Source organism: Salvelinus sp. IW2-2015, linkage group LG26, assembly GCF_002910315.2.
Source record: "Salvelinus sp. IW2-2015 linkage group LG26, ASM291031v2, whole genome shotgun sequence".
NCBI lineage: Eukaryota > Metazoa > Chordata > Actinopteri > Salmoniformes > Salmonidae > Salvelinus > Salvelinus sp. IW2-2015.
In genome coordinates this window covers 45,820,883-45,847,973 of record NC_036866.1, presented here as the reverse complement: position 1 = coordinate 45,847,973, position 27,091 = coordinate 45,820,883, and the positions used below count along the sequence as shown (strand labels likewise).

Sequence of the window (27,091 nt, the reverse complement as noted above, 5' to 3'; positions counted from 1 at the left end):
TTAGGCCTACCTTCAATTGAAGTGAGGAGATTTTGAGATTAAGAATATTGGGATAGTAGGAGAATAAAGGAAAGTAACAGGGAGTGTCCTTAAATATCCCCATGCCTAATGCAGCCATTTCACATGTTGTTTTTTGACTGAAGAAGTCCTTTCTCATAATCACTGCAGAGGGGTTTTAAAGCCCTTATTTTCCTCCATTATGCTACTGCGTAAAGAGAGCACAGAGGAAGCCTTCAGTTTAGCCTGAAGAAGCCCCCCCCACCCCTATATTTGGGCTGCATATTCTATCCCCTTTTGAAGATGCAGTAAAACAGGTAGAAAACGGTTGTCCCTCCACCCCTTTCTGGAACACTAATTTGGCTAGGTCAACACATCAAAGTGCACAGAAAGAAACTGTTTGGGAGGGACGATAAGGAATGCACACCACACTAAAAACCTGAACCATAACCTATAGGCAGCAGGCTTTCTCTAAGCCATTGTACTCCAAATGCTCACTCCGAGACATTGTACAGCACAGGGTCTTGTAGGCCCAGTTTTACTGTAGAGAATCCTGTACAATGTTTCTGAGTGAGCATTTGGAGTACAATGGTTTAGAGAAAGCCTGCTGCCTATAGGTTATGGTTCAGGTTTTTAGTTCCCAAATAGTATTTTTCAAGTACCTCTTGAAGAAGACTATTCTACACTATATATACAAAAGTATGTGGACTTTGTGGATTCAGCTTTTTCAACCACACCTGTTGCTGACAGGTGTATAAAATCGAGCACGCAGCCATGCAATCTCCAAAGACGAACATTGACAGTGTACTGAAGAGCTCAGTGACTTTCAATGTGGCACGGTCATAGGATGCCATCTTTCCAACAAGTCAGTTTGTCAAATTTATGCCCTGCTAGAGCTGCCCTGGTCAACTGTAAGTGCTGTTATTGTGAAGTGGAAACGTCTAGGAGCAACAACGGATCAGCCATGAAGTGGTAGGCCACTCAAGCTCACAGAACGAGACCGCCAAGTGCCGAAGCATGTAAAAAATCAACACTCACTACCAAGTTGCAAACTGCCTCTGGAAGCGACTTCAGCACAAGACCCAGCATCACTAATGCTCTTGTGACTGAATGGAAGGAAGTCCTCGCAGCAGTGTTCCAACATCTAGTGGAAAGGGAAAGCCTTTCAAGAAGAGTGGAGGGTGTTATAGCAGCAAAGTGGGGACCAACTCCATATTAATGCCCTTGATTTTGGAATGAGATGTTTTGAAGAGCATGTGTCCACAATCTTTTGGTGAAGGATAGCCTAGCTTTCATGATTAGTAGTGGATGGGGATAAACTGAATATGTTTACAATATTATTTTGGTCAAATATTATATTGATACTTTGACTCCAAGTATCGATTTGTAAAATAAGAAATGTGTGTGTATGCTGAACCCGTGCAACACCTCTAGTATTTAACATCCTATAGCTTGTTCTCCATCTTCTTATGAAATAGTGAGCCAACATGTTTTTAGCACTTTTTTTTWAACTTCCATTACTGATTTTTAAAACTCATTTTCTCTCACGGTCCCTTGTCTCTCTGCAGCAGACATACTATATAGTAAGCAATGTATTTGGAACATCAAATCGCAATAAAACTGCGGTCTCGATATCGCAATACATATAGAATCGTGMGTATCRTGATATCCTACTGTGACGTCCCTGGCAATTCCCAGCCCTAATGATTAGACTGTACCATATATCCTAACTTTTCTTTGTTTGGATTGATAACACACAAAAACAATTAGCCAATTTAAGCTGTCAGAAATCCCCTGCTCTAATACATTGACTGTTGGTAGGGATTAGTCTTATCCGCAGGGTTCTGTTTCTGACTTTCATTCATTCATTACCCGTTAGCGAGGTTTGATGTTTAATCTGCTTAGATTCCTTTGCTGCTGTTTAACTAATGTCATTACGTTTCTCTTTGATGGAACACACACAATCTTCTGGATGCTCCTCTTCTGGATTTGCAATTCATGAGCATCTGTCCCTAATCATTTAAGTTAAACAGCAGCCTAGTTTCTTCTCCACAGATTCAGTGTGTCTGGCGAGTGAGTGTCATTCCAAGTTACCAGGTTTTCCTCAACATGCAAAGGCCTGGTCTGTCATAGACAGAGTCTGTGCTACTCTGTTCTTTTAACACGGCAAATATCCATTTTATTATAAATTCAGCCTACAAACATTTTTGCCCAAGTAAACATCTCTCATTCAAAGAATCATCTGTTAATAGTATCATAGGAAATCCAGCACTCAATAAATTTCAAATGTTGCTGCATTTTGAACTAACAAACTACTTTTTCATGGGTTACTTGGAATTTTTTTCATAACTTCCTGGAAGAMGTGTGTTTTTAATTTCACCTTGGCTCAGTCTCATCGCCATGGGAATGAAAACAAACATTTCCACCCAGCCATGTTTGTTTTTTTATAGACATATTGGAGCCGGCGGAGCACAATATTTCAATTTAGTCACAGCTGAACTTGTCGACCGCTATTGTGCAAGCTATTCCAACAAGAACGTAAAATTAACAGCGATTTGTCTGGGCTCTGCTTGTCGTCAGTCCCATAGCATCGTGTCCTATCCATTGTTTACTGTAAGAGTGCAATGAGTGATTGCACGGTGGAGGACAATATAGAATAAGTGGTGGTAGTTCCCCAGTGTGTTTTTAATACTGAGAGGATTTAAATGGAATTGTACTGCGCCTGGTGGCCCTGATTTTTATTTTGAGTGCCCTCCTTTTTCTTAAACGTTTCCTTTTTGTTTTACAATGCTTCTTAGTTTACTGTGTATGCATGAGTTGCGAGTGTTTCTGTTTGACTGTTTCTATATCTTTCRTCTCCTTTTTSTCTTTCTCCTTCTGTCCCCCGTCTCCTTCATTCCTCTTCTCCTTCACTCCACAGATCAGCCCAGGTTGCTAGGCCACACAAAGAGTGCCTCCATAGACGGTTCTCCACACAGCGCTGTCTCAATCAAGGTACGACTGCGTAACTATGTAAGACGTAGCTCGCTGCTCCTCATTTCAGCTCAGCCTCTCAGTTGATAGGATCATTCATTCATTAGGCCTATATCAAAATGATAGGCTACCTGTCATAGTAGTAGCATACCCTTTACTAGCGTTATACTAGTCCTAAAAGGTAGAAGAATCTCTTAAGACCTGCACAACTGTTTTACATCACTTGGTTGGATTATGGAAGTCCATGAGACTCRATACATAGTTGAAGTCCGATTTGTTACCATACAGGCTATTTTTCTTTWGTGTCATCGTTTCAACATTGTCTGACCATCACATTTCACATACCTTCCTATGGATACATAATTTATCAACACAATTCATTGCCCTGTCATGGTGTATGGAATCTGTTGCAAATCCCTGTTCATGTCATTCATTCTAGAACCCACATCGCAGAGGAACAGTTGATGTACCTTAAGTGGCCTGTCTCTTTCTTGTGGTCTGATGAGGTCACGATAGATGAAGACTGCGTTCACCATGCATGACCCATTTCCTTGCCATGGATGAAAGCTTTCTGGATTCTGTAAACTAAAAGTAATGGGCGTTTCAAAAGTCGTTTGTTTTCRATGCTAACGCGGTCACAAAAGGCCTCCTCTTGTTCAAATTGACACTCAGAGATGTTATGTATTGTGTCTCATTTCCCTTTTAACACTAAATGATGCARTATGATGCGCTGACGTCGGTGGGCGTGGGCCTTCGTCTTCAGCTGWCGACGGTCTTTGATCAAAGATGTTGAAGGAGAAACATTCTAGATCACTGTTGAGATGCTGCATGCATATTAAAGCGTTTGATGTGCTGGGAAAAAATGACAGCAACAACCTCGTTGACTCTAATCAGTGTTGCCCTCACACGCTTTGAATTTGAAACCTGAATCAGTTAAGCCATTTGAACTGCTGTGTCCTGCCTGGCACTCTAACCCATTAGCTTTAACCTTTACCCTGCCAGGAGGAACTTGACCCCACCCCAGCCCTGCTAGCAGAGCCTGAGGACACCGTGCCGGCCAAGGATGAGACCGAGCAGACACAGAAGGCCAACTTCAAGACACGGCGCTCTCAAGCCATCGCAGCTAAAGCCCTCGAAATTGAGAAGGTAATAGAGGTCCCACTATCCAACAACACTCAACTGCTAGCTAGTCATTCTCTGCTGGCTGTGTGGTAGAGTCCTGCATCGGGTTGGATACCAGCGGTTCCCAGCGGTTGACCCGCAAAAAATCACCTGGTTTGGAAGGATTTTTGTGTCATTGTGGACAAGGACCACAAGCCAGTAGATGGATATACAGCCAGCAAAAAGTGCAAGCAGGTATTTGTTTACGATAGGTAAATTCAGTTTAATATCAGTTAATTGTTAGGTTAATTCAGGCTTTCGTGCATTTAGACCATATGCAGGCCATATGTCCAAAAACGGTACGCCGGTAAAGGTTTGAGTAGCCTTTTATCCAAATGTAGACATGCAGACAAATTAATTCATGCAGGAAGGGGAATAATAGCCTACTGCTCTGGAATCATAAAAACAATTAATGAAATGTGTTATTTGGCGGGTCACTGATCGGATCTCGGGAACAATTCTATGCAGGTGGGTCAGGTTGCGAAGAAAAACATGTCCTGATTTTAGGGATGCTAACTGTTMATCGGTTAGCTGCTGAAAATACATTTGACCGGTCATCCTTATCAGTCTATAGGATCATTTGCATAATTTTGTGGAATTCAATTGGCGCGTTTGTAATTTCGTTACTGGCCATGCATCTCATTTATCACACACACAGCATACAGAGCCTAGTTTGAGGAGTGGAATAGCTTACCACCTGTCAGACAGTGTGAGAGTAGCTCCTCAAAGTCTGTTGGCTACTGGAGGGAAACCTGCTTTTGCATGCCCAGTCATTGCGCAACAAATAGCAATTCTGAACGCTATCGCGTGTTAACTTTGGTGGCCACGATTTTAAAAGGAGCTATTTTTATTTCTCAATCTCAACTCGTAATTAAAGCGCRCCTCCCATTCGGGCGTGTAGGCTATAGCCTGCCTAGCGTTGACTACCAGCGCGTCACCCACCACTTTGCAATGTGTGCTTGAGGCAGTGGAATTGTTTGAAACCTGAACGATTTACTTTACTTCAAATAATGAGGCATGTCTTACTTTGCTTCAAAGTAGCCTTGCGAAAAATCCATCTGTAGAAACATGGAGGCAATTATTTTATAAAGACTTCCTCATGCCATTAACCAGCATTTCTCTCCTGTTCTATTGATTTTCATATCAACTTCATTTTGTTGTCCAGAAGCCAAAGCTACAATCCTAGTCATATTAGCAACCTATCATTGCAACAACCATTAGATTTCCCCTCTTTCTACATTTCTAACAGAGATTTTTATCTCTGTCACAACTGTTCGCATTAGGTTAAGAGCGGTGCTTTCCGCAAATTGCATTTTGGCAAATGCTTGAAAATGTTTTATTAGCTGCTTCATCACAGAGGTTGCATGTTCAACAATGGACTATAGCCTTTTGAACTGTTAGACGATAAGGCTTGCCATTGTTGCATGTTCCCAGTAAGCTCTGAATGAAGAATGTTCGGTCCGTGTATGCATGCATAGTATCAGAGAGGAAGAGGCAAAGCGAGAGGTTTTTCTTTCGCCAAAATCTGTCCAAAATAAGCCCAATAGGTTTCTATGGGCTTATTTGCGCCACCCCCTGCGCCACCCTCTCCCGGGTGGCGCAGTGGTCTAGGGCACTGCATCGCAGTGCTAGCTGCGCCACCAGAGTCTCTGGGTTTTTTTTTCCGCCCCGCCCCCAGGGCCCTTTCTTGGGGGGGTTTTCCCCCCGCAGCCGGGCCGCAACCGGAGAGATCCGTGGGCGACGCACAATTGGCATAGCGTCGTCCGGGTTAGGGAGGGTTTGGCCGGTAGGGATATCCTTGTCTCAGTATGTAAAAAATGTAATAAAATGTATGCACTCTACTGTAAGTCGCTCTGGATAAGAGCGTCTGCTCTTGGCCGGTAGGGATATCCTTGTCTCAGTATGTAAAAATGTAATAAAATGTATGCACTCTACTGTAAGTCGCTCTGGATAAGAGCGTCTGCTAAATGACTAAAATGTCAAATGTAAAAATGTTTTGGGCCTAAGCTTGTTACCTGCCTTCCCGCCTAGAGCCGACTTCCATTGTTAGCGCGGAAACATAAGCATCGCGTCATTATATACAGATCTCAAATAGTACTTTTCTGTTGGTCACGTCATTTTACTGTTTAGGAAAAAATGTAACCGTTTGTTGACAGGCAACAAAATTTAGTCGCGCACAAAATGTACACATTTGCAGCCCTAGTCCTGATGTCGGATATCGTGTAGGGCTTGGAATTGATGTGGCCGGTGTGGGGCGGGTGTGACTCCAAAGAACTGACCCGTGCAAGAATGCTATCTCTAGTCCGACTCCTAGGCCTGAACCTTCCCTCCATTTGGATTAGTGGCTCTCTGAAGCACCATTGCCTGCAGATGGCGGCTTGGGAAACATGTCATTTTGATTTGGGAGAGAGAGCGCACAGGGAGGGAGGATGAGTTGGCAGGAAGGACTTAAGCATCTCAGGTTGTGATGCTCTACACAGGGCCTGCTATTTGAGTCTGCCTGCCCTGCCCGGCCCTTCCCTACACACACACACACACACACCACACAACACACACAACACACACACACAACACACACCACACACACACACACTGGCTACACTACCACTTATCTGTTCCCGGTTAAAACCAGGGCAGGAATTGCCCTGCAGGGCAGGGCCACCCACGGTGTGGGTACTTCTTTTGGCATTACAAACATGCTTACGCACACATAGCACACATGCTTACCCTGCCATTTCCTAACCAGTTCACAGCAGCAGTTGTGTGGAGAGGCACTGGCTTGTAACATCTATATTGACCTTAGCCAAATGCAGTCTGATCCCCATCCCTGTACAGTGGAGGGCCAAGCCAAACTCACCAGACCAAACGGAGACCAAGATGCATGGGGATGGAGCTGGGTTTGCATGGGGATGTGGCCGGGGTACAGGGCTACGGCTGGGGATGGGGATGGGAATAGAGATGTGGCTAACACCAGGGATGTGGTTGGGGCAGAAAGTCTGGAGCTGGGCATGGGGATAGTGTTTGGGATAGAGCTGGCGCTGGGTGGCTGGTGCTTTGACTGAGGATGGGACTGGGCGCTGGCACGAGGTTCATACCTCCGTTGAGGCTGATTTAGTGTGATGGCTCCTGTCCATAGCTGTTTATTCAACTCCACATGGAGGGAGGAGACTGTCCTTTACCACCCTTGAGCCATGAGCACTCACTCCTGTATCCGATACGGATCTTCAGAGGAGGCTGGTTTGAATGAGCACGTTTGCAGTAACGCTGAAGGATGAGGACTAGAAATATACACAACTCTCCATATGATTTGGATACTCAGTGGGGTCAGTTGTGTCGGGAGATGTTTATGTCTGGTTCATGTTCTAAAAAATACCTCACTGTAGAGCTACCGTACCTATGTAATATGCGGCCGATTACGGGCTAGGAAAGCAAAATGAGAAAGCCAAGACATTTATTAATGCTATGTTCCAGTAACTTCCTCTTGAAAGGCTCCTGTGTTACATTATAGGAATTACTCTTGAAAACGCCAATCAAATTCATCAGGAAACAAGCTAGCAGCAACCCTTGAACTTGTTAGCCTGTATCCCATCTTCTCCAATTTGGTTGATGGTACTACACTGTAAAGCATTAGCCTACATGTTTCTAACCAAAATGTAAATAGTCGTACATGGATGTACGGCTATTTACATTTTGGTTAGAAACCTAGATTAAGTATCAGAGAAACTATTTAACGTAATGGGAGTATCGGCGTTGCTGCCAGTGATTTTCTGAGGAGTCCCTCCATTCATCATTTCAATCACTGTAAGCTAAACTTATCCATTTCTTCCCTATTAGTCCATCAGATGAAGTCTGCTTCCCAAATGGCACCTTATTGCCTTTACAGTGCCCTACTTTTGACCAGAGTAGTACACTATAAAGGGAATAGTGTGCCATTTGGAACCTAGACTAAGCGGTCCAGTCCGGTCTGCATCCAGTCCAGGCTGAGTGATTAAATGGCTGTTTTAATGATATCCTCTGTGTACCAGGCCCTCCAGTCATTACATCCACTCATTACTCCACTTCCCTTATTAACTCAGGACCCCTGCCTCTCTGCCTACATCGGGGCTCATTTGAGCCGAGCTCCAGTATAGAATCACAGCTTTGTATGTATAATCTCCTAAAGACGAAACCCCCAACTCTGTATCCGTTACGCTTACACGCATGCAGACACACAAGCAAACACACACACACACACCCACTGTACCCCTCTAATTCAGACCTCCGTGTCCGCTCCAAACGCCCCCTCATCCCTTCTTCCCTTTTCTCAGCCATGGCTTCTTAACCCGTCCTGTGTGGCCCTACCTCTCTCTAGTATCAGGTCTGGATATCAGTCCCTGGCTCCCTCCGCTGGGAGATAGGGAGGGAACCCAGGAAAAAACCACACACACACACACACACACACACACACACACACACACACAGAGAGCAGGTTCAGGTCAAGCCACCCTTCCTGTTTGGTTAAGTAACCAGGGACCGGTTCTGTCTGAGAGTTCACAGTACAGTTTGAGGAAACACTACTCCCTAAATACTCTCTATTGTTACAAATACAGCGTGACACTTCCTCACACATGCATTGAAACGCTCACTCCAAGTGTGTGTGCGTCCTTAAGAAACAGTATTTTTGTAAGCTCCAGTGACGTCGAGGGAAGTTATTTCATTTTGAGGCCCTTTTTTTCACCCATTCCCACTTCTTCCTCAAAGCTTCAAAGCATGTAGAAGAAGTTTGTGTGTGTGTGTGTGTGTGTGTGTGTGTGTGTGTGTATATTATATATATATGAAGTTAATATGTAATCAGTGTCAACACACTGTAGAAAAGTTTAGGGAAGGTTTTGTTTTGAAAGATGGCAAACATAATCAACTCTAAGTGAATGGTGAGTAGGGCTGTTACGGTGACTGTTTTACCGTCACACCGGCGGTCACGAGTCATGACCGCAGTCAAATTCCTCGTGACCATTTAGTCACGGTAACTATGGTTCTCCAAGCTCTGATGCTGCTGACTGTCATTAGTAGCCTACCAAACTTGGTAACTGCCTGCTACTCAGCACTCTATTGTCACTCCAATCACTCTGACATCGATGCAAATGTGATGAAAAATCGAATCAAACACTTCATGAGAGCCCATGAATTCATGAGAGCCCATGAATTCATGTTGCGCAACATTGTTTTGATGGCCTTTATTAAAAAGAGGATCCCATCAGCTGTCTATAGGCTAGGCCTACTATATTTATTTCTCAACTTTCCTAATATTATGGACTTTGCTTTGTTTTACAACAGGACAATGGCCTACCTGGCTGGCATGAAAATGCACTATGGGACGCGTCCTCCATTCGCTATTTAAGTGCATAGATGACATGTATTTTTTCCCCCTGCCCCTGTTCCGAGACAGGTGCTTGATAGTGGTCCATTCTAAATCAAAACAAATTTGATATATTATTTAGTTCAAGATTAAATTAAGAATAGTCTGATGGGTGACATTAGCGTATCACTTGTGAATGATGCCCAGCGTGTGCAGTAAGGCAAGAAACAGTGCATGCATTTTTTTTTGTGCTACTTTTTCAAATCAGTTGCCCATCTCATGTAACCAAGCCCATTATGCCACTAAAGTGGCCAAATAACTTCTTAAAATGGAGCACATTAGTACGCTTTACAACCGGTGTAGAGCCTAACTGGCGTACATAGGTGGTGTGTGAGCCAAGTTTAGAGATGATAATTTTCACCATAAAAATGCACCTGTTAATTATAAAGTATTACATGCATAATCACATTTGCGGTCACTTTTGAGAACGGTGTTTTACCGCTATTTGATTGCATTTTGGAACATTCACACGTATAGCCTACAGCTGTGTGCGCATTGCTGCGCTTATAATGTTAAGAAATAGCCTAATAGTTTATCAAACCTTTAAGATAAATGTTCTGATCTGTTGCGTCAGCCTCATTGCTTTAAAAAAAATTATAATATGCGAGTGGCTGTATTAATTTGGTATCTATCGCATTCCACAACTGTCCCAGAGTATRTTTGGAGTATTTATTTCTCGCACAGAATAGAATAGGTCAACTTTTGTACTATGGGGGATAGTAGATTGACATAGGCTAGTGCTTTTGCTGTTCGTTAGGCCTACTCATGTTGGCTGACGAAAAGTAAATGTGGATAGGTCTTCTAACATCTTAAATATGCACCTCGGAATTTAATAAGAAGGATGCGTGCAGTTTCGTCCCCGACGTGTCAGTCTTCACRCGTAGCCTACTTCAGTGCTGAGATGCCTGTGAGAAGAACCCAATCAAGTGACTGCATTAGCGGCTAATAMGAATTGAGAGAGCCATGTGAGTGAGAGGTGCTTCGGAGCACGAAATTAGCTGCCGGGAGAAGGGAATTATAATTATTATTTTCAGCCTAATGGCTACTGGCCGATTTTATATATATTTTTAATTGTTTTAGGGTACATTACTGCCGCAAAGGGGGGATGCCGCCGTAAAATTTCAAGTCCTGATGAGACTATTATCAAGTGCTAGTGAAATTGTGAATGAGAGACTGATGAAGTGTGTGCAGCCTGCACAAGAAACAAAGCAGAGTTCATGACTTTCATGTCACTTTTTTTCAAATCCTCATGAGTYGCATCATGCAGCCTTAGAATGTATTAAAAATCAAAACATATAGCCTAGTGTTTGTGTAACAACTAAAGTGTATTACATAACTCTAAATTAAGCATATAGTAGGACCTGTTTCTTTGTTAAACACTCAACACAGAATAGCCGCATGTGCGCAGTCACTCGGAAATTGTTTGGAGAAAATATCCTTTCTAATTCATTCAGCAATGTTCAATTGTATTCTTCATACTATAAACGAGTGCCATTGAATTCTAAGCAAATATTGTCTGCTAAATTAAGTAGTGTAGCCATCAGCCATATGGCATAGCCAGATCAGGGCCTAACATAAGGACAACTCAAGTTATGCTATTCTGTTCTTCTGAAATWGACTACATTTTCTTCATGTCATGTTTCTTTAGATCTGTCTAAAATAAATAATGGATTTATTGTGATGGTGTAGGCTATATTAAATGGATTTATTAGACTTTTGAAAATGTTAATGTAAAATGTTAATGTATATGTTCCAAAGGTCTGCATCAGTGACTTGTAGGCTATGCGTGGAAGCCAGGAGATGCTAAACGTGTTTGTTAATTAACGGTCAATCAAATCAAATTCTATTGGTCACATACACATATTTAGCAGATGTTATTGCGGGTGTAGCGAAATGCTATAGGTGCTGTTGCGCCTTCTTCACCACACTGTCTGTATGGGTGGACCATTTCAGATCGTCGGTGATGTGTACGCCAAGGAACTTGAAGCTTTTYACCTTCTCCACCGCGGTCCCGTTGATGTGGATAAGGGTGTGCTCTCTCTCTGCTGTATCCTGAAGTTCACGATCAGCTCTTTCGTTTTGTTGACGTTGAGGTTAAGGTTTATTTTCCTGGCACCACTCTGCCAGTTGCCCTCACCACCTCCCTGTAGGCTGTCTCATCATTGTTGGTAATCAAGCCTACAACTGTTGTGTCATCTGCAAACTTGATGATTTGAGTTTTAGGCTTGCGTGGCTATGCAGTCATGGGTGAACAGGGAGTACAGGAGGGGGCTGAGCACGCTCCCTTGAGGGGCCCCTGTGTTGAGGATCAGCGAAGTGGAGGTGTTGTTTCCTACCTTCACCACCTGGGGGCGGCCCAGTTGCACAGGGCGGGGTTCAGACCCAGTGCCCGRGCTTAATGTTGAGCTTGGAGGGTACTATGGTGTTGAAGGCTGAGCTATAGTCAATGAACAGCATTCTTACGTAGGTATTCCTCTTGTCCAGATGGGATAGGGCAGTGTGCAGTGCGATGTCGATTGCATTGTCTGTGGATCTATTGAGGCGGTATTCAAATTAAAGTGGGTCTAGGTTGTCAGGTAAGGTAGAGGTGATATGATCTTTAACTAGCCTCTCAAAGCACTTTGTGATGACAKAAGTGAGTGCTACGGGGCGATAGTAATTTAGTTCAGTTACCTTTGCTTTCTTGGTGACAGGAACAATGGTGGACATCTTGAAGCAGGGGACAGCAGACTGGGATAGGGAGAGATTGAATATGTCTGTAAACACTCCAGCCAGCTGGTCTGCGCAAGCTCTGAGGACGCGGCTAGGGATGCCGTCTGGGCCGGAAGCCTTGCGAGGGTTAACACGTTTAAATGTCTTACACACGTTGGCCACGGAGAACGAGAGCCAACAGTCCTTGGGAGCGGGCCGTGTCGGTGGCACTGTGTTTTTCTTAAAGTGGGCAAAGACTGTGTTTAGCTTGTCYGGGAGCAAGACGTTGGTGTCCCCGACGTGGCTGGTTTTCCCTTTGTAATCCATAATTATCTGTAGACACTCCCACATACGTCTCGTATCTGAGCCGTTGAATTGCGACTCCACTTTGTCTCTCTACTGACGTTTTGCCTGTTTGCCTTACGCAGGGAATAACTACACTGTTTGTATTCGCACTTTCAGTTTAGCGCAAATACTGCCATCTATCCACAGTTTCTGGTTTGGGTAGGTTTTAATAGTCACAGTGGGAACAACATCCGCTATACACTTCCTGATGAACTCAGTCACCGTATCAGTGTATACGTCGGTGTTATTCTGGAGGCTACCCGGAACATTTTTATTTATTTATTTTTACCTTTATTTATACAGGTTTTTCTCATTGAGATAACATCTCTTTTCCAAAAGAGACCTGGTCCAATAGCAACATATCCCAGTCCCCGTGATCAAAACAATCTTGAAGCATGGATTCTGATTGGTCAGACCAGTGTTGAATAGTTCTTAGCACTGGTACTTCCTGTTTGAGATTCTACCTATAGAAAGGATGAGCAAAATAAAGTCATAATCTGATTTGCCGAAGGGAGGGCGGGGGAGGGCCTTGTCGACATCCTGGAAGTTGGAGTAGCAGTGGTGTTTTAGTAGCGCAAGTTCTACTGTCAATTTGTTGATAGAACTTCGCGAACATTTTCCTCAAATTTGCTTTGTTAAAATCCTCAACTACAATAAATGCTGTCTCAGGATATGTGGTTTCCAGTTTGCACAAAGTCCAGTGTAGTTCCTTGAGGGCCGTCGTGGTATCGGTTTGAGGGGGAATATAGATGGCTGTGACTAACCAAAGCGAATTCTCTTTGGAGGTAATACGGTCAGCATTTAATTGTGAGGTATTCTAGGTCGGGTGAACAAAATGACTTGAGTTTCTGTACGTTATCACAATCACACCATTYTTTTATTTCGCCTTTATTTAACCAGGTAGTCCAGTTGAGAACATGTTCTCATTTACAACTGCGACCTGGCCAAGATAAAGCAAAGCAGTGCGACAAAAACAACAACACAGAGTTACACATTAACAAACGTACAGTCAATAACACAAATTAAAAATCTATACACCGTGTGTGCAAATGTAGAAGAGTAGGGAGGTAATGCAATAAATAGGCCATAGAGGCGAAATAATTTAGCATTAACACTGAAGTGATAGATTTGCAGATGATGATGTGCAAGTAGAGATACTGGGGTGCAAAAGAGCAAGCGGATAAATAACAATATGGGGATGAGGTAGTCGGGGGTGCTATTTACAGAAAGGCTGTGTACAGGTACAGTGATCGGTAAGCTTCTCTGACAGCTGATGCTTAAAGTTAGAGAGGGAGATAAAAGATTCCTGCTTCAGTGACTTTTGYAATTCGTTCCAGTCATTGGCAGCAGAGAACTGGAAGGACAGGCGGCCAAAGTAGGTGTTGGCTTTGGGGATGACCAGTGAAAACCTGCTGGAGCGCGTGCTACAGGTGGGTGTTGCTATGGTGACCAGTGAGCTGAGGCGGAGCTTTACCTAGCAAAGACTTATAGATGACCTGGAGCCAGTGGGTTAGGCAACGAATATGTAGTGAGGGCCAGCCAATGAGAGCATACAGGTCGCAAGTGGTGGGGAGTATATGGGGCTTTGGTGACAAAACGGATGGCACTGTGATAGACTACATCCAGTTTGCTGAGTAGAGTGTTGGAGGCTATTTTGTAAATGACATCGCCGAAGTCAAGGATCGGTAGGATAGTCAGTTTTATGAGGGTATGTTTGGCAGCATGAGTGAAGGAGGCTTTGTTGCGAAATAGGAAGACGATTCTAGATTTAATTTTGGATTGGAGATGCTTAATGTGAGTCTGGAAGGAGCGTTTACAGTCTAACCAGACACCTAGGTATTTGTTGTTATCCACATATTCTAAGTCAGAACCGTCCAGAGTAGTGATGCTAGTCGTGCGKCTATGGGCAGCAATCTGTTGAAGAGCATGCATTTAGTTTTACTAGCGTTTAAAAGCAGTTGGAGGCCACGGAAGGAGTGTTGTATGGCATTGAAGCTTGTTTGGAGGTTTGTTAACACAGTGTCCAAAGAAGGGCCAGATGTATACAGAATGGTGTCATCTGCGTTGAGGTGKATCAGAGTCACTAGCAGCAAGAGTGACATCATTGATATATACAGAGAAAAGAGTCGGCCTGAGAATTGAACCCTGTGGCACCCCCATAGAGACTGCCAGAGGTCTGGACAACAGGCCCTCCAATTTGGCACACTGTCTGAGAAGTAGTTGGTGAACCAGGCGAGGCAGTCATTTTAGAAGCCAAGGCTATTGAGTCTGCCGATAAGAATGCGGTGATTGACAGAGTCGAAAGCCTTGGCCAGGTTGATGAAGACGGCTGCACAGTACTGTCTTTTATTGATGGTGGTTATGATATCGTTTAGGACCTTGAGCGTGGCTGAGGTGCACCATGACCAGCTCGGAAACCAGATTGCATAGTGGAGAAGGTACGGTGGGATTAAAAATGGTCTGTGATCTGTTTGTTAACTTGGCTTTCGAAGATTTTAGAATGGCAGGGCAGGATGGATTTAGGTCTATAACAGTTTGGGTCTAGAGTGTCTCCCCCTTTGAAGAGGGGGATGACCGCGGCAGCTTTCCAATCATTGGGGATCTCAGACGATACGAAAGAGGTTGAACAGGCTAGTAATAGGGGTTGCAATAATTTCGGCGGATAATTTTTTTAAGAAAAGGTCCAGATTGTCTAGTCCAGCTGATTTGTAGGGATCCAGATTTTGCAGCTCTTTCAGAACATCAGCTGTCTGGATTTGGGTGAAGGAGAAGCGGGGGGGGCTTGTGCAAGATGCTGCAGGGGGTGCTGAGCTGTTGGTAGGGGTAGCCAGGTGGAAAGCATGGCCAGCCGTAGAAAAATGCTTATTGAAATGATCGATTATCGTAGATTTATCGGTGGTGACAGTGTTACCTATCCTCAGTGCAGTGGGCAGCTGGGAGGAGGTGCTTCTATTCTCCATGGACCTTACAGTGTCCCAAAACCTTTTGGAATTAGTGCTTCAGGATGCTAATTTCTGTTTGAAAAAGCTAGCCGTAGCTTTCCTAACTGACTGAGTATATTGGTCAGCTTCCCTGAAAAGTTGCATATCGCGGGGGCTATTTGATGCTAATGCAGAACGCCACAGGATGTTTTTGTGCTGGTCAAGGGCAGGGTAGTCTGGGGTGAACCMAGGGCTATATCTGTTCTTAGTTCTACATTTTTTGAATGGGGCATGCTTATTTAAGATGGTGAGGAAAGCACTTTTAAAGAGCAACCAGGCATCCTTTACTGACGGGATGAGGTCAATATCCTTCCAGGATACACGGGCCAGGTCGATTAGAAAGGCCTGCTCGCTGAAGTGTTTTAGGGAGCGTTTGACAGTGATGAGGGGTGGTCGTTTGACCGCGGACCCATTACGCACGCAGGCAATGAGGCAGTGATCGCTGAGATCCTGGCCGCTGCTCTGATATCCAAAAGTTCTTTGCGGCTGTATGTAATAACACAAAAAACTTTCTGAGCTAATAATGTAAGAAATAACATACAAAATACTAAAAAAGTTGCTTAGGAGCTAGAAGCAGAGCTGTCATGTCTGTCGGCAGTTATTTGCTTGACAATCACCGCCCTAATGGGGAGTAGTGAGTACTATGAGATGTGACACGGCGCTGCATGCGTTTGTCTTGTTAATGTTACTGGTTTCTTTATGCATCTTTAAACATGGGACCAATTCTCTCTCTTCACAGTTATGCTTATTCCCTCTGAGTTAAACAAAGAAAGCTTTCAATATTAGGAAGCTGTTCCTAATGTTTTGTACACTGTGCATATTCCATGTTTTGGTAAAACTGTTCCAAATGAAGTAGAAACGATTTATCCCTCTTTGACTTGTAGGAGAAAGTTGTTTAAAGAGGAACTTGACCCTGGGCTTATTTGGTCACACAGTGTGTTCCTGGTCTCTCACTTCTCTGTGGTTGGTGCCTGTCCAACACTGTCATTATGTGGCCCAATGGCTACGGTTGACATGATGGGCTACAGACATTAAAGCATTGGTCTCTCAGGCCAACATATGCCACATTTTGTCAGTGTTTTGTTGTTGGTACTTTGTGTGCAGGTTTTACTCGACAATCGTGTCGAATTTTGTCTCTAGAATTGAACCCGGGTTATTTGTTCTAGAATCTTGTCTAGATCAGCAGACACCTCTGCAGGTCATAGCAGTTCTACTCCAGTTTGAAGAGCAGTCTACAGGGAGGAGAATGTGGGTTAGAGATACGGGAATGAGCAGATTGCAGCGTCTGTGTTAACTACCGCAACATGCTGCAGCTGGTTGAGCTGAGCTGGGGGTATTTTCAGGGTGGAGGAGAGACTCAGACAAGAGAGGGGGAATGATGAGAGCGGGAGAGAGAAGTCTACTGGAGACATTTGGAGTCATTGATTCTCTTTTCATTTAGTTAATTGGCAGGTAGAGCAGAGAAGAGAGACACCCTCATTTAGTCTCTCTGGAGAGTATGGTGGAGAGTATATCATTTCAGCTAACCGTCTTCATCGAGTTTGCCCCACTTTGCGCTCCCCCAGCCTACCCTAAAGACTCCCTCAGGTGGTAGTTGTGCTTGRTGACGGTTCATGAACAGGAATCTTCAGTAGCATACGGCTCAAGATGCGCTTAAACCACAATGTAGGCCAAATGGTCAGTTAACGAGCAGCATGATTTACTTCTGTGCTTTTGTAGTTACTCTACTTGGAATGTGCTTGTTGTTATGCGTTCTATTGTGTAGAACAATGTTATACAACAGAGGGTTTTTTCCCCATGCATCTAGCTTGGTTTATTGGGATATACTTATTGTTTCAGGGTTCTATTATTCCCCTGACCTTTGAAAGTACTGTATGGCGCTGCTTGGCCCACCCAGCTGAAGCCTCTGTGTCAGAGTTTGGCCTTCTGAGAACCATGTGGTTGTTTGCTAGTGACCATGGGGCAGTTCATGTTTCGTCCAGGATGCAGTATGACAGGCTCTGTCCTGTGCTGAACCTGTGAGTTACAGCATCTTAAACATCACATCCTCCTCTTTATCTGTACCGCATTGTCAGTCTCGCCTCCCCCCCACACACACACACACACACACTTTTTTGCTCCTAGCTGAAAGCGTCCTGCAACAAACAAGGCCTGTTTTTATTTTTTGTATGGTCAAGTCCATCTGTCCTTAGACCACTCAACAACTCCTCTTTTATGCCGCAAACGCAATAATATATTTAGTCTGCGCAGGCAGAAGATAACAAATCTGCTTAAGCAGACTACTAAAGCCCAGATTCTCAAAATGGCTACAGGGTCTTAACATGACACACTTTTACCTCTTAAGGAAGCTTCCTGGGACTTCTTGATTAGATCACTACTGTAAAGAAATAGGTCACAGGAATCTCTTGCTGTTTTGTGAAATTGATGCGGAGAATGGCACTGTCTGACGACAAAGTAATTGAAGTCTGTTATTCCTGTAATGAAACAGCTTTTACCACTGGAGAAAAAGCTTGCCACTGACTAAAAATAGTTTCAGACTCAAAGAATTTTGTAGTCACTATCTCCATAATGTTTAATGAAGCTAGCATACAGTTATTGTGATTATTTTAGAGAGACTAAATCGCCACGGCTTGAATTCAAAGCACATTACACACACGGTACAACGCGTTTATTGGTGGTAAAAGGACCAGTAAAGCTCAACTTAGCACCAGCCAGCTCCAGTGAACTTTCATCAAGCGTTTTCGCTGTGCTGTGAAGAATGGTGAGGACGGTGGAAACTTGGCAGGATTAGATTAGCTGAACCCTTGAGTGCCCTGTGCCCTCTTTGGAAGAGCACTCCATAGGGCACTTTCATAGTACACTTCAGAGGAGATTTGTTAGAATCCACTGAACCCTACAGCTGAACCCTTGTCCCAGACTGCTCCCCGTGCCCTCCCTTTGTAAGGGCACTTTATAGGGCACTTCAGAGAAAGATTGGCAGTATTCGTTCAACCCTGGAGCTGAACCCTTGTCCCAGGCTGCTCCTTTTCTAAGGGCACTTCACAAGGCACTTTGGTGTGAAAGCCAGGGCCAGACCTACTGAGTGCTGACCTCCAGGAAGGATCAAATAAGGGTATACATAGTATACACACATAGTGGGTCTGTTCACGTCAACCCCCAGGTGTTTAAGACCTAGTGCCCAATGGGCGAGCACCTGGCTGGGACCCCAGCCCTGCTTTTAATAGAGGTTAACAGCCCTTTTCTAGTGTGGTAGTAAAACCAGAGCTGCCTCCTGGACCCGAGGGCCTGTTTTTGTTACCATGTGGTGTGAAAGAACTGAGCAGCTAACGCTAACAGACTGTTAATATAACACCTTCACTCCCTTCTGTACCAATGGATGGTTGGACACACGCAGGCTCGCTCGCACTCCTGTTTCGTTGAATACAATGTGGGTTCATGAAGTTCACAGTGAAGTGTTGGGAGCATGGACTAAGTCTGAACTCATTTACTGTGTTACGGCTATTAAATACACTTTGAAGCAAAGGTGTCACTGCGCAACTTTATGTTCAATTCTATTTGTGTACGACGCTGGCTTCTCCTGGTGCATGTGTTTATTTGTTTTATTCACAGTTCCATGTGTTTATCATTTATTGATTGATTGATGTGTGTCTTTGTACTTTGTGTTGTCGATTCTGTGGTGATCAATCAATTTCCTTTCTTGATATTAATGGAGTTATTTTACTRATACTATGTTTCAGAACGGTGTTCACTTTATGGTTTGTACACATTTCTAATGTAATGAGTTGTTGCCGTGTGTGTCTATAGCTATACAAGCAGGACTGCGAGACGTTTGGCACGGTTGTCAAGATGCTGGTGGTCAAGGAGCCCAGTCTGGAGAAGCTGCTACAGAACCCTCTGAAGGACAACCTGATTGAGATCAGGGAGCTTTGCCTTGACGACCTCCGACACTTTATCATAGAGCTGGACCAGGTCATGACGCCAGAACCGTCAGCATGAGGGGGAACCACAAAAGCCCTTATTATGTGCAGGTACTGATGGACCAGAAGTGGGGTTTGTGTGATGGCATAGAAGACTGTGAGAGGAGGCAACCTAGTGTGGCATCCTCTCCACACTGTGATTTAAGAAAAAATCGTCTTTTTTTTTACCCCTTTTTTCTCCCCAATTTCGTGACATTCAATTGATAGTTAGTCTTGTCGCCATCGTTGCAACTCCCGTACGGACTCAGGAGAGGCAAATGTCGAGAGCCATGCATCCTCTGAAACATGACCCTGCCAAGATATTCAAGTACATTTTCAAGAAAAAACRCTAACACTAATATTTTATTATTGGAAACATGCTTATTTGAGAATAAATATTTGATAGAATTTGAGGTCACTTTAGGGAGTTAATATTTTAAAGAATGTTTTTTTCCCATGCTGTTTATATAGATTTCAGGTGTCGTTCTTTAAACCTCATGTCCAGCAGTAATTTCTTCACTCCTTAGACACATTGCTGAACTCCACTTCTGACCAACTGTTAAACAACCAAATCACACAGATTTTTTTTTAAAGTACACTGTGTGTGTGTATACACAGAAGGAATGGTAAGAATACGCTTTTTGGAGTTCAGTCATCAACATTTATCAGTGTGCCGTAATGAAGAGATTTGAGTGGTTTCAATACCGTTTAGTGCTCTCCAGAAAACTTGTCCGAAAACAAATGTTTTGCATATTTTATGGTGTTTACTGTCATACAGTACCAGTCAAAAGTTTGGACACACCTACTCATTCAAGGGTTCTTCTTTATTTTTACTATTTTCTACATTGTAGAATAACTATGGAATCATGTAGTAACCAAGAAAGTGTTAAACAGATCAAAATATATTTTATATTTGAGATTCTTCAAAGTAGCCACCCTTTGCATTGACAGTTTTGCACACTCTTGGCATTCTCTCAACCAGCTTCACCTGGAATGCTTTTCCAACAGTCTTGAAGGAGTTCCCTGGGTCATTGTCCTGTTGAAAAACAAATGATAGTCCCACTAAGCGCAAACCAAACTTTTGACTGGTACTGTTCTTTGTGTTACTTTTTCTGTTGGGTAATAAAAGTAATTTAACAAGCTTTCCGGAGTTTCTGTTCCTCTACACTATATTCATTCTTCATACACATACTCGTTCTGTACAAACGTTTGGGGGACATTGCTCTCCTTTTGGAATAAACAAAAAACCTAACATGTTATAATGTTTTTTATTACAATTATTATCAATCTTAGCCTTTTATATTCCAGTTTTTACATTTATACAGATGACTGTGATCTGTTTACAATATAATATGACCCATAAATAAAATAGTCAACCCAACCAGGCTCTTTATAGTACATATGCTATCCCCACTTGTCAGGGCTGCAAATGCATACTGGTAAGCCTAAATACAAAAGAAGCACATACATGGAAATAGCTGATGTCATCATACTGTATTCTATAATACCTTTGCTAGCAGAAACTATCATACTTTCATTTTTAAAACCCTGGTTAGCAAAATAGATCCTTTAATAACTGGGGCTCCCGAGTGGTGCAGCCTGATTCCAGACTGTATCACAACCGGACGTGATTGGGAGTCCCATAGTGCGGTGCACAATTGTCCCAGCGTTGTTAAGGTTTGGCCAGGGTAGGCCGTCATTGTAAATGAGAATTTGTTCTTAACTGATTTGCCTACTTAAATAAAGGTWAAAAAAAAGAATATGCAATCTGTTTAGTCTTTCAATGCCATTCCACTACAAACATGTCTGTTTTTTGTAATCCATCTCGAGAAGACATGTAGTACAACCAGTTGGCAAGATCATTTTGGCATTTGTAGCAAGCAGGCAGGCCGTTTCCATATTCCGAACAGTGGCAACAAGAGATCTAGAGGGGGGTTGCAATGCAGACCGAGTATAATTTAAAAGGGTACTCCACAAAAAAGTTATGAAATTATACAGTTTTTCCCCTTGTGCCCCTTCTTTTTTTTGGACTTAGTCCGTAGGATTCCCCCGTAAGGCGGGGAGGGTAGGCCTGCCACGTGGCTAGGGCTGGGCAGGTTATCATAGTAGTGTCTGTGTGGCTGGGGGATGGGCTGCCCCAGGAAAAAGCCTTCCTCCTCAGACTCAGACTCTGAGGAGGAAGATGAGCAGGTGGAGCACCAGTCATCCTCGCCCCTGTCCCCACACAGCCCCAGGAACCTCTCCATGGCTGGGCCCTGCTGGAGCCCGTAATCTGAGGTGGCGTGGTGGGGATGGGGGTGACCAGGTTGGCCCTGGTCATACCTCTGCTGGTTGGGCAGGAAGGTCTGCTGCTGGGGACCCTTGTGGCCGTGGCTCCTATGGCCTCTATGGTCCTCTCTGAAGTACATGCGGTTAGCCCTCTCCTTGGGCACCAGGTGGAGAGCGTTGTCGGAGCGGGACTTGCGGCTGCGGCGCCTCCTGTGGTGATGGTGGTGGTTGTGATGGCGGCCGGAGCTTGAGCCAAGAAGCTCCGGGTCCTGCTCTTCAAAGTGGTAGGCACGCCGCCGCGTCCTCTCGCTCATGGGGGGCTGGCGCACTGGCAGGTCACCATAGCGACTGTTGTCAACGACGTCTGGGGAGAACTTGACCTGTTGGGGTCGGGATTGGGAGCGAGTCCTCCTCAACTCCGGGACGTGAGGTGGCTTTGGGGGAGAGGGAAGAGGAGCCGCCTCTTCCTCTGGTACATTCTCCTCCACCTGCTCCAGCTCAGATGTAAGGCTCTTCAGGGAATTGGCACTGCGGTGTAACGTGGAGGAATTGAGAGTTCCCATGTTGCTTGTGTTCTCACAGTTCTCTGCCTCAAGCTCCTGGAAGTTTTGTAAGGAATAGACCAGAGGGCGCTCTTTACTGTCTCCGTTTACTGATGCCGCTGGAAGAAGAAGAAAATGAGGGAGAATGAGGATATATGTTTGTACAAGGTGTCTATTCACCACAATGCTGTTTCAAATAGCAATCTGCCGTCACAGAACATTGAAAGGTGGTATGCTACACAGATCAAAACCTGGTTAAGCCTAGTCCTGGACTAAAAGGCTATTCCAATGGAGATGTCTTACCGGTGATGTTGGACAGTGCCAGTGAGTCCATCGAGTCCCTGACGCTCTGATCCGTCTGCTTCAGCCCATCTGTGATACACTCCAGAGAGTCATCATACCACTGTTTTTCCTCCCTCTGGAAGCCTTTATCCCCAATGCTACCAGCCCTGTGCTCCAGCTCCAGCTCCTGGAGCTTTCTGCTGCTAGCAGGGCCTGGGTGGCTACCGTAGGCTGAATCCCCTAACCCATCCTGGGACTGAGCCCAGTACATATCTGCCTGGTACTTCTTACTGGCCAGGCTTTGGCTGCCTGACCCTCCTCCACCTCCTCCTCCTCTCCCAGCCCTTGAGCCCTGAGGCTCACACTGTTTCATCTTGACCTCTGCCTCGGTCATCCACAGATCTGTTGGGGGTCTGGAGTCRACTGCCTCACCCTGCTGGAAGACACCTTGCTCCCCAAACTTGAGCAGCAGCTGTGTCATGTAGTCCTCGTGCTCGGCCCACTCCTCTTCCTCCCGATCCTCAGGGGCCTCAGTGCCCTCCCTCCCCTTCCAAAATTGCTCCTCGTTGGTTAAACCCAGGTGGGCCAGCTTGTTGGTGAGTGTGTCTGTGTTGCCGGCATCACCGGTGAACCCAGGGAACTTGTAGTTGACGGAGGGCGAGAAGAGGAGYGACTGGCGGCACTGGTCAGCCGAGCGGCTGCTCTTGCCCATGCGGACGCTGCGGCGGGATTCGCGGGAGCGCGCAGACTGGAAGGCGGAGTCGGAGGAGTCAGAGGTGTGGACATCCTCGCCCAGACTGCAGGCCTTGGAGCAGTAGATCCGGCCCTGCTTGGGCAGGAAGGGACAGCCCAGTAGAGAGCTCTTACACTGGGCACAGCAGAAACAACCCTCGGTGGCGTGCCAGTGGAGACCGTCATACGTCATCTGGGGATTGTCCACCCCTAGTGGAGAGAAATTTGTTTGTATTTTGTTAAACACTTTTGTGGTGCGATTCCCTGGATCAGTGTCAAGTTCCTCCTAGGCATATGTCATATAACATGTTTATACTGGCTGAGAATAATGACATGTTACCTTATTTGGATCTTTTGCATTGGATGACTCGCTCTCTCACTGCCTARAAAACGTTGATGTCTAACACTTCACTATTTCAGTTTATTGTAGTTTCTGACATTTCTTTTACAATGACAGAAGCAGTGGTCGGTCTGCTTGTCTGCAGTGGTCAGGGCTTACCGATGTGTTCTCTGCAGGCCTCGCAGTACTCAGCGAAGAGCGAACCGAAGCAGCCGCAGCAATATGGCCGCCCATCCTTCATGATATAACGCTGTCCCCCCARMACCGTCTCACACTCGAAACAGGAGAAGTGCTTCATGTGCCAATGACGCCCCTCCGCCTCTGTGCACTCATCAGAAAAGATAACCTGAAGACAGACACATAAACAAATAGTTTGAGAAGTGCGTGGCTTGGTTTGGTCTAGCGGTTATTGCTGTTGCCTTCAGAGGACATATGCCAGTGTTGGTGTGAGTTCAATTCCGACCCAGCGTGGTTTTAGGAACAATGCTTGGTGTGCGTCACAATGGCTCTTCACACTCACACCCACACACAAACGTCTCACCTCGTCGCAGGCTGAGCATCGTGGTTTCAGCAGTTCAGCATGGTGCCGTCCACAGTGGATCTTTCCATCCTGGTGGAAGTAGATCAGGTCTACCAGCAGCTCCTGACACGTGGCGCATGCAAAGCATGCTGGGTGCCAGACCAGCCCAGGACCCGCTCTGGAGGCAAACACCGCCATCTCTCCTCCGTTGACACTCTCCCCACACTGTAATGAAAACAACAACACGGACAGGAACAGAGTTTCACTCTCAAACTAGAGATTGTATACTGTAGTATTTTACGAAGCTCATAAAATATTTATACATTCATTTTAGTTTTGAATTAATCGGTATACAGTACCAGTCAAARGTTTGGACACACCTACTCATTCAAGGGTTTTTCKTAATTTTGACTTTGTTACATTGTAGAATAATAGTGAAGAAATCAAAACTATGAAATAACACTTTAACAATAAAGTACTTTAACAATAAAGTATAGCTTTTATTTGAGATTCTTCAAAGTAGCCACCCTTTGTCTTGATGGCAGGTTTCCACACTCTTGGCATTCTCTGAACCAGCTTTATGAGGTAGTCACCTGGAATGCATTTCAATTAACAGGTGTGCCTTTTTAAAAGTGGAATTTGTGACTGTGGAATTTCTTTCCTTCTTAACTTCTCTAGGGTAGGGGGCATCATTTTCACATTTGGATAAAAAACATACCCAAATTCAACTGCCAGTTACTCATCGCCAGGAGATAAGATATGCATATTATTAGTAGATTTGGATAGAAAACACTGAAGTTTCTAAAACTGTTTGAATCATGTCTGTGGGTATAACAGAACTTATTTAGCAGGCGAAACCCCGAGGACAAACCATTCAGAATTCTTTTTTTTTTGAGGTCACCGTCTTTTCAATTAGGTTCTATTGGGACACCAGATTTCTAAGCAACTTGCTTGCAGTTCCTAAGGCTTCCACTGGATGTCAACAGTCGTGAGAAATAGGGGGAGGTTATTCCTTTGTGTAATGAAGAAATACGGCCATCTTGAAGTCGAGTCACTCCTGGTGTCCTAGACATGCGTTTCAATCAAACAGAAGGCATGCTACATATCGTTTTAATCCTGTATTGAACACATATCATCCCGTCTTCAATTTTATCGATTATTAACGTWAAAAAATACCTAAAGTTGTATTACATAAGTAGTTTGACATTTTTTGGCAAAGTTTAAAGGTAACCTTTGATATATTTTGTCGTTATGTTTGAGCAAGTTGGAACCGGTGTTTTTCTGGATCAAACGCGCCAAATAAATGGACATTTTGGACATATATCGACGGAATTAATCGAACAAAAGGACCATTTGTGATGTTTATGGGACATATTGGAGTGCCAACAACAGAAGCTCGTCAAAGGTAAGGCATGAATTATATTTTTATTCTGCGTTTTGTGTCGCTCCTGCATTTACAATGGTGCTATGCTCAGATAATAGCATCGTATGCATTCGCTGAAAAGCCTATTTGAATTCTGACATGTTGGCTGGATTCACAACCAGTGTAGCTTTAATTTGATATCTTTCATGTGTGATTTAATGAAAGTTAGATTTTATAGTAATTTTCATAGTCATTCATTTTAATGTGGCGCTATGCATTTTCTCAGGCTTTTTGCCAAGTGATACAGTAGCGTCTTGCCTAAACTCATATTTTTGGATATAAATATGAACTTTACCGAACATAAAATACATGTATTGTGTAACATGAAGTCCTATGAGTGTCATCTGATGAAGATTATCAAAGGTTAGTGATTAATTTTATCTCTATTTCTGCTTTTTGTTAATGCTCTCTTTAGCTGGAAACATGGCTGTCTTTTTCTGTGACTTGGCTCATACCTTACAATCGTTTGGTGTGCTTTCGTCGTAAAACCTTTTTTGAAATCGGACACTTTGGCTGGATTTACAACAAGTGTATCTTTAAAATGGTGTAAAATACTTKTATGTTTGAGGAATTTAAATTATGGGATTTCTGTTTTGAATATGGCGCCCTGCAGTATCACGCTAACGTCCCACCTACCCAAAGAGAGGTTAATGCGTTTCAGCCAATCAGTTGTGTTATGACAGGTATTCAGAAGATAGCCCTATTTGGTAAAAGACCAAGTCCATATTATGACAAGAACAGTTTAAATAAGCAAAGAGAAACAACAGTCCATCATTACTTTAAGACATTCTGGAAAATGTTAAGAACTTTGAAAGTTTCTTCAAGTACAGTTGCAAAAACCATCAAGCCCTATGATGAAACTGGCTCTCATGAGGACCGCCACAGGAAAGGAAGACCGAGAGTTACCTCTGCTGCAGAGGATAAGTTCATTAGAGTTACCAGACTCAGAAATTGCAGCCCAAATAAATGCTTCACAGAGTTCATGTAACAGACGCATCTCAACATCGACTCTTCAGAGGAGACTGTGAATCAGGTCTTCATGGTCGAATTGTTGCAAAGAAACCACTACTAAAGGACAACAATAAGGAGAAGAGACTTGTTTGGGCCAAGAAACACAAGCAATGGACATTAGACCGGTGGAAATCTGTCCTTTGGTCTGATCAGTCCAAATTTGAGATTTTTGTTTCCAACCTCCGTGTCTTTGTGAGACGTGGCGTAGGTGAACGGATTATCTCCGCATGTGTGGTTCCCACCATGAAGCATGGAGAAGGTGGTGTGATGGTGCTTTGCTGGTGACACTGTGATTTATTTAGAATTCAAGGCACACTTAACCAACATGGCTACCACAGCATTCTGCAGCGATACACCATCCCATCTGGTTTGTGCTTAGTGGGACTAACATTTGTTTTTCAACAGGACAATGACCCTCCAGGATGTGTAAGGGCTATTTGACCAAGAAGGAGAGTGATGGAGTGCTGCATCAGA

The 27,091-nt window shown here is 44.2% G+C and overlaps 2 protein-coding genes across 4 annotated transcripts in view; one reads left to right on the top strand and one right to left on the bottom strand.

Moving 5' to 3' along the window:
- The window catches only part of pphln1 (periphilin 1), a 38,132-nt gene extending 18,051 nt beyond the window's left edge, over positions 1-20,081 (top strand). For both annotated transcript variants that reach the window (XM_023971973.2, XM_023971972.2), the window contains 3 exons: positions 2,918-2,991; positions 3,973-4,116; positions 19,348-20,081. In XM_023971973.2, coding sequence (XP_023827741.1) covers positions 2,918-2,991; positions 3,973-4,116; positions 19,348-19,539 — 410 coding nt within the window. In that variant the 3' untranslated portion in view covers positions 19,540-20,081. The remainder of the gene's footprint in view (positions 1-2,917; positions 2,992-3,972; positions 4,117-19,347) is intronic.
- A 661-nt stretch (positions 20,082-20,742) lies between these two features.
- prickle1a (prickle homolog 1a) overlaps positions 20,743-27,091 on the bottom strand; it is a 49,929-nt gene continuing 43,580 nt past the window's right edge. For both annotated transcript variants that reach the window (XM_023971792.2, XM_023971791.3), the window contains exons 5-8: positions 24,205-24,408; positions 23,823-24,009; positions 22,613-23,533; positions 20,743-22,428 (exon numbers count right to left, since the gene is read on the bottom strand). In XM_023971792.2, coding sequence (XP_023827560.1) covers positions 21,482-22,428; positions 22,613-23,533; positions 23,823-24,009; positions 24,205-24,408 — 2,259 coding nt within the window. In that variant the 3' untranslated portion in view covers positions 20,743-21,481. The remainder of the gene's footprint in view (positions 22,429-22,612; positions 23,534-23,822; positions 24,010-24,204; positions 24,409-27,091) is intronic.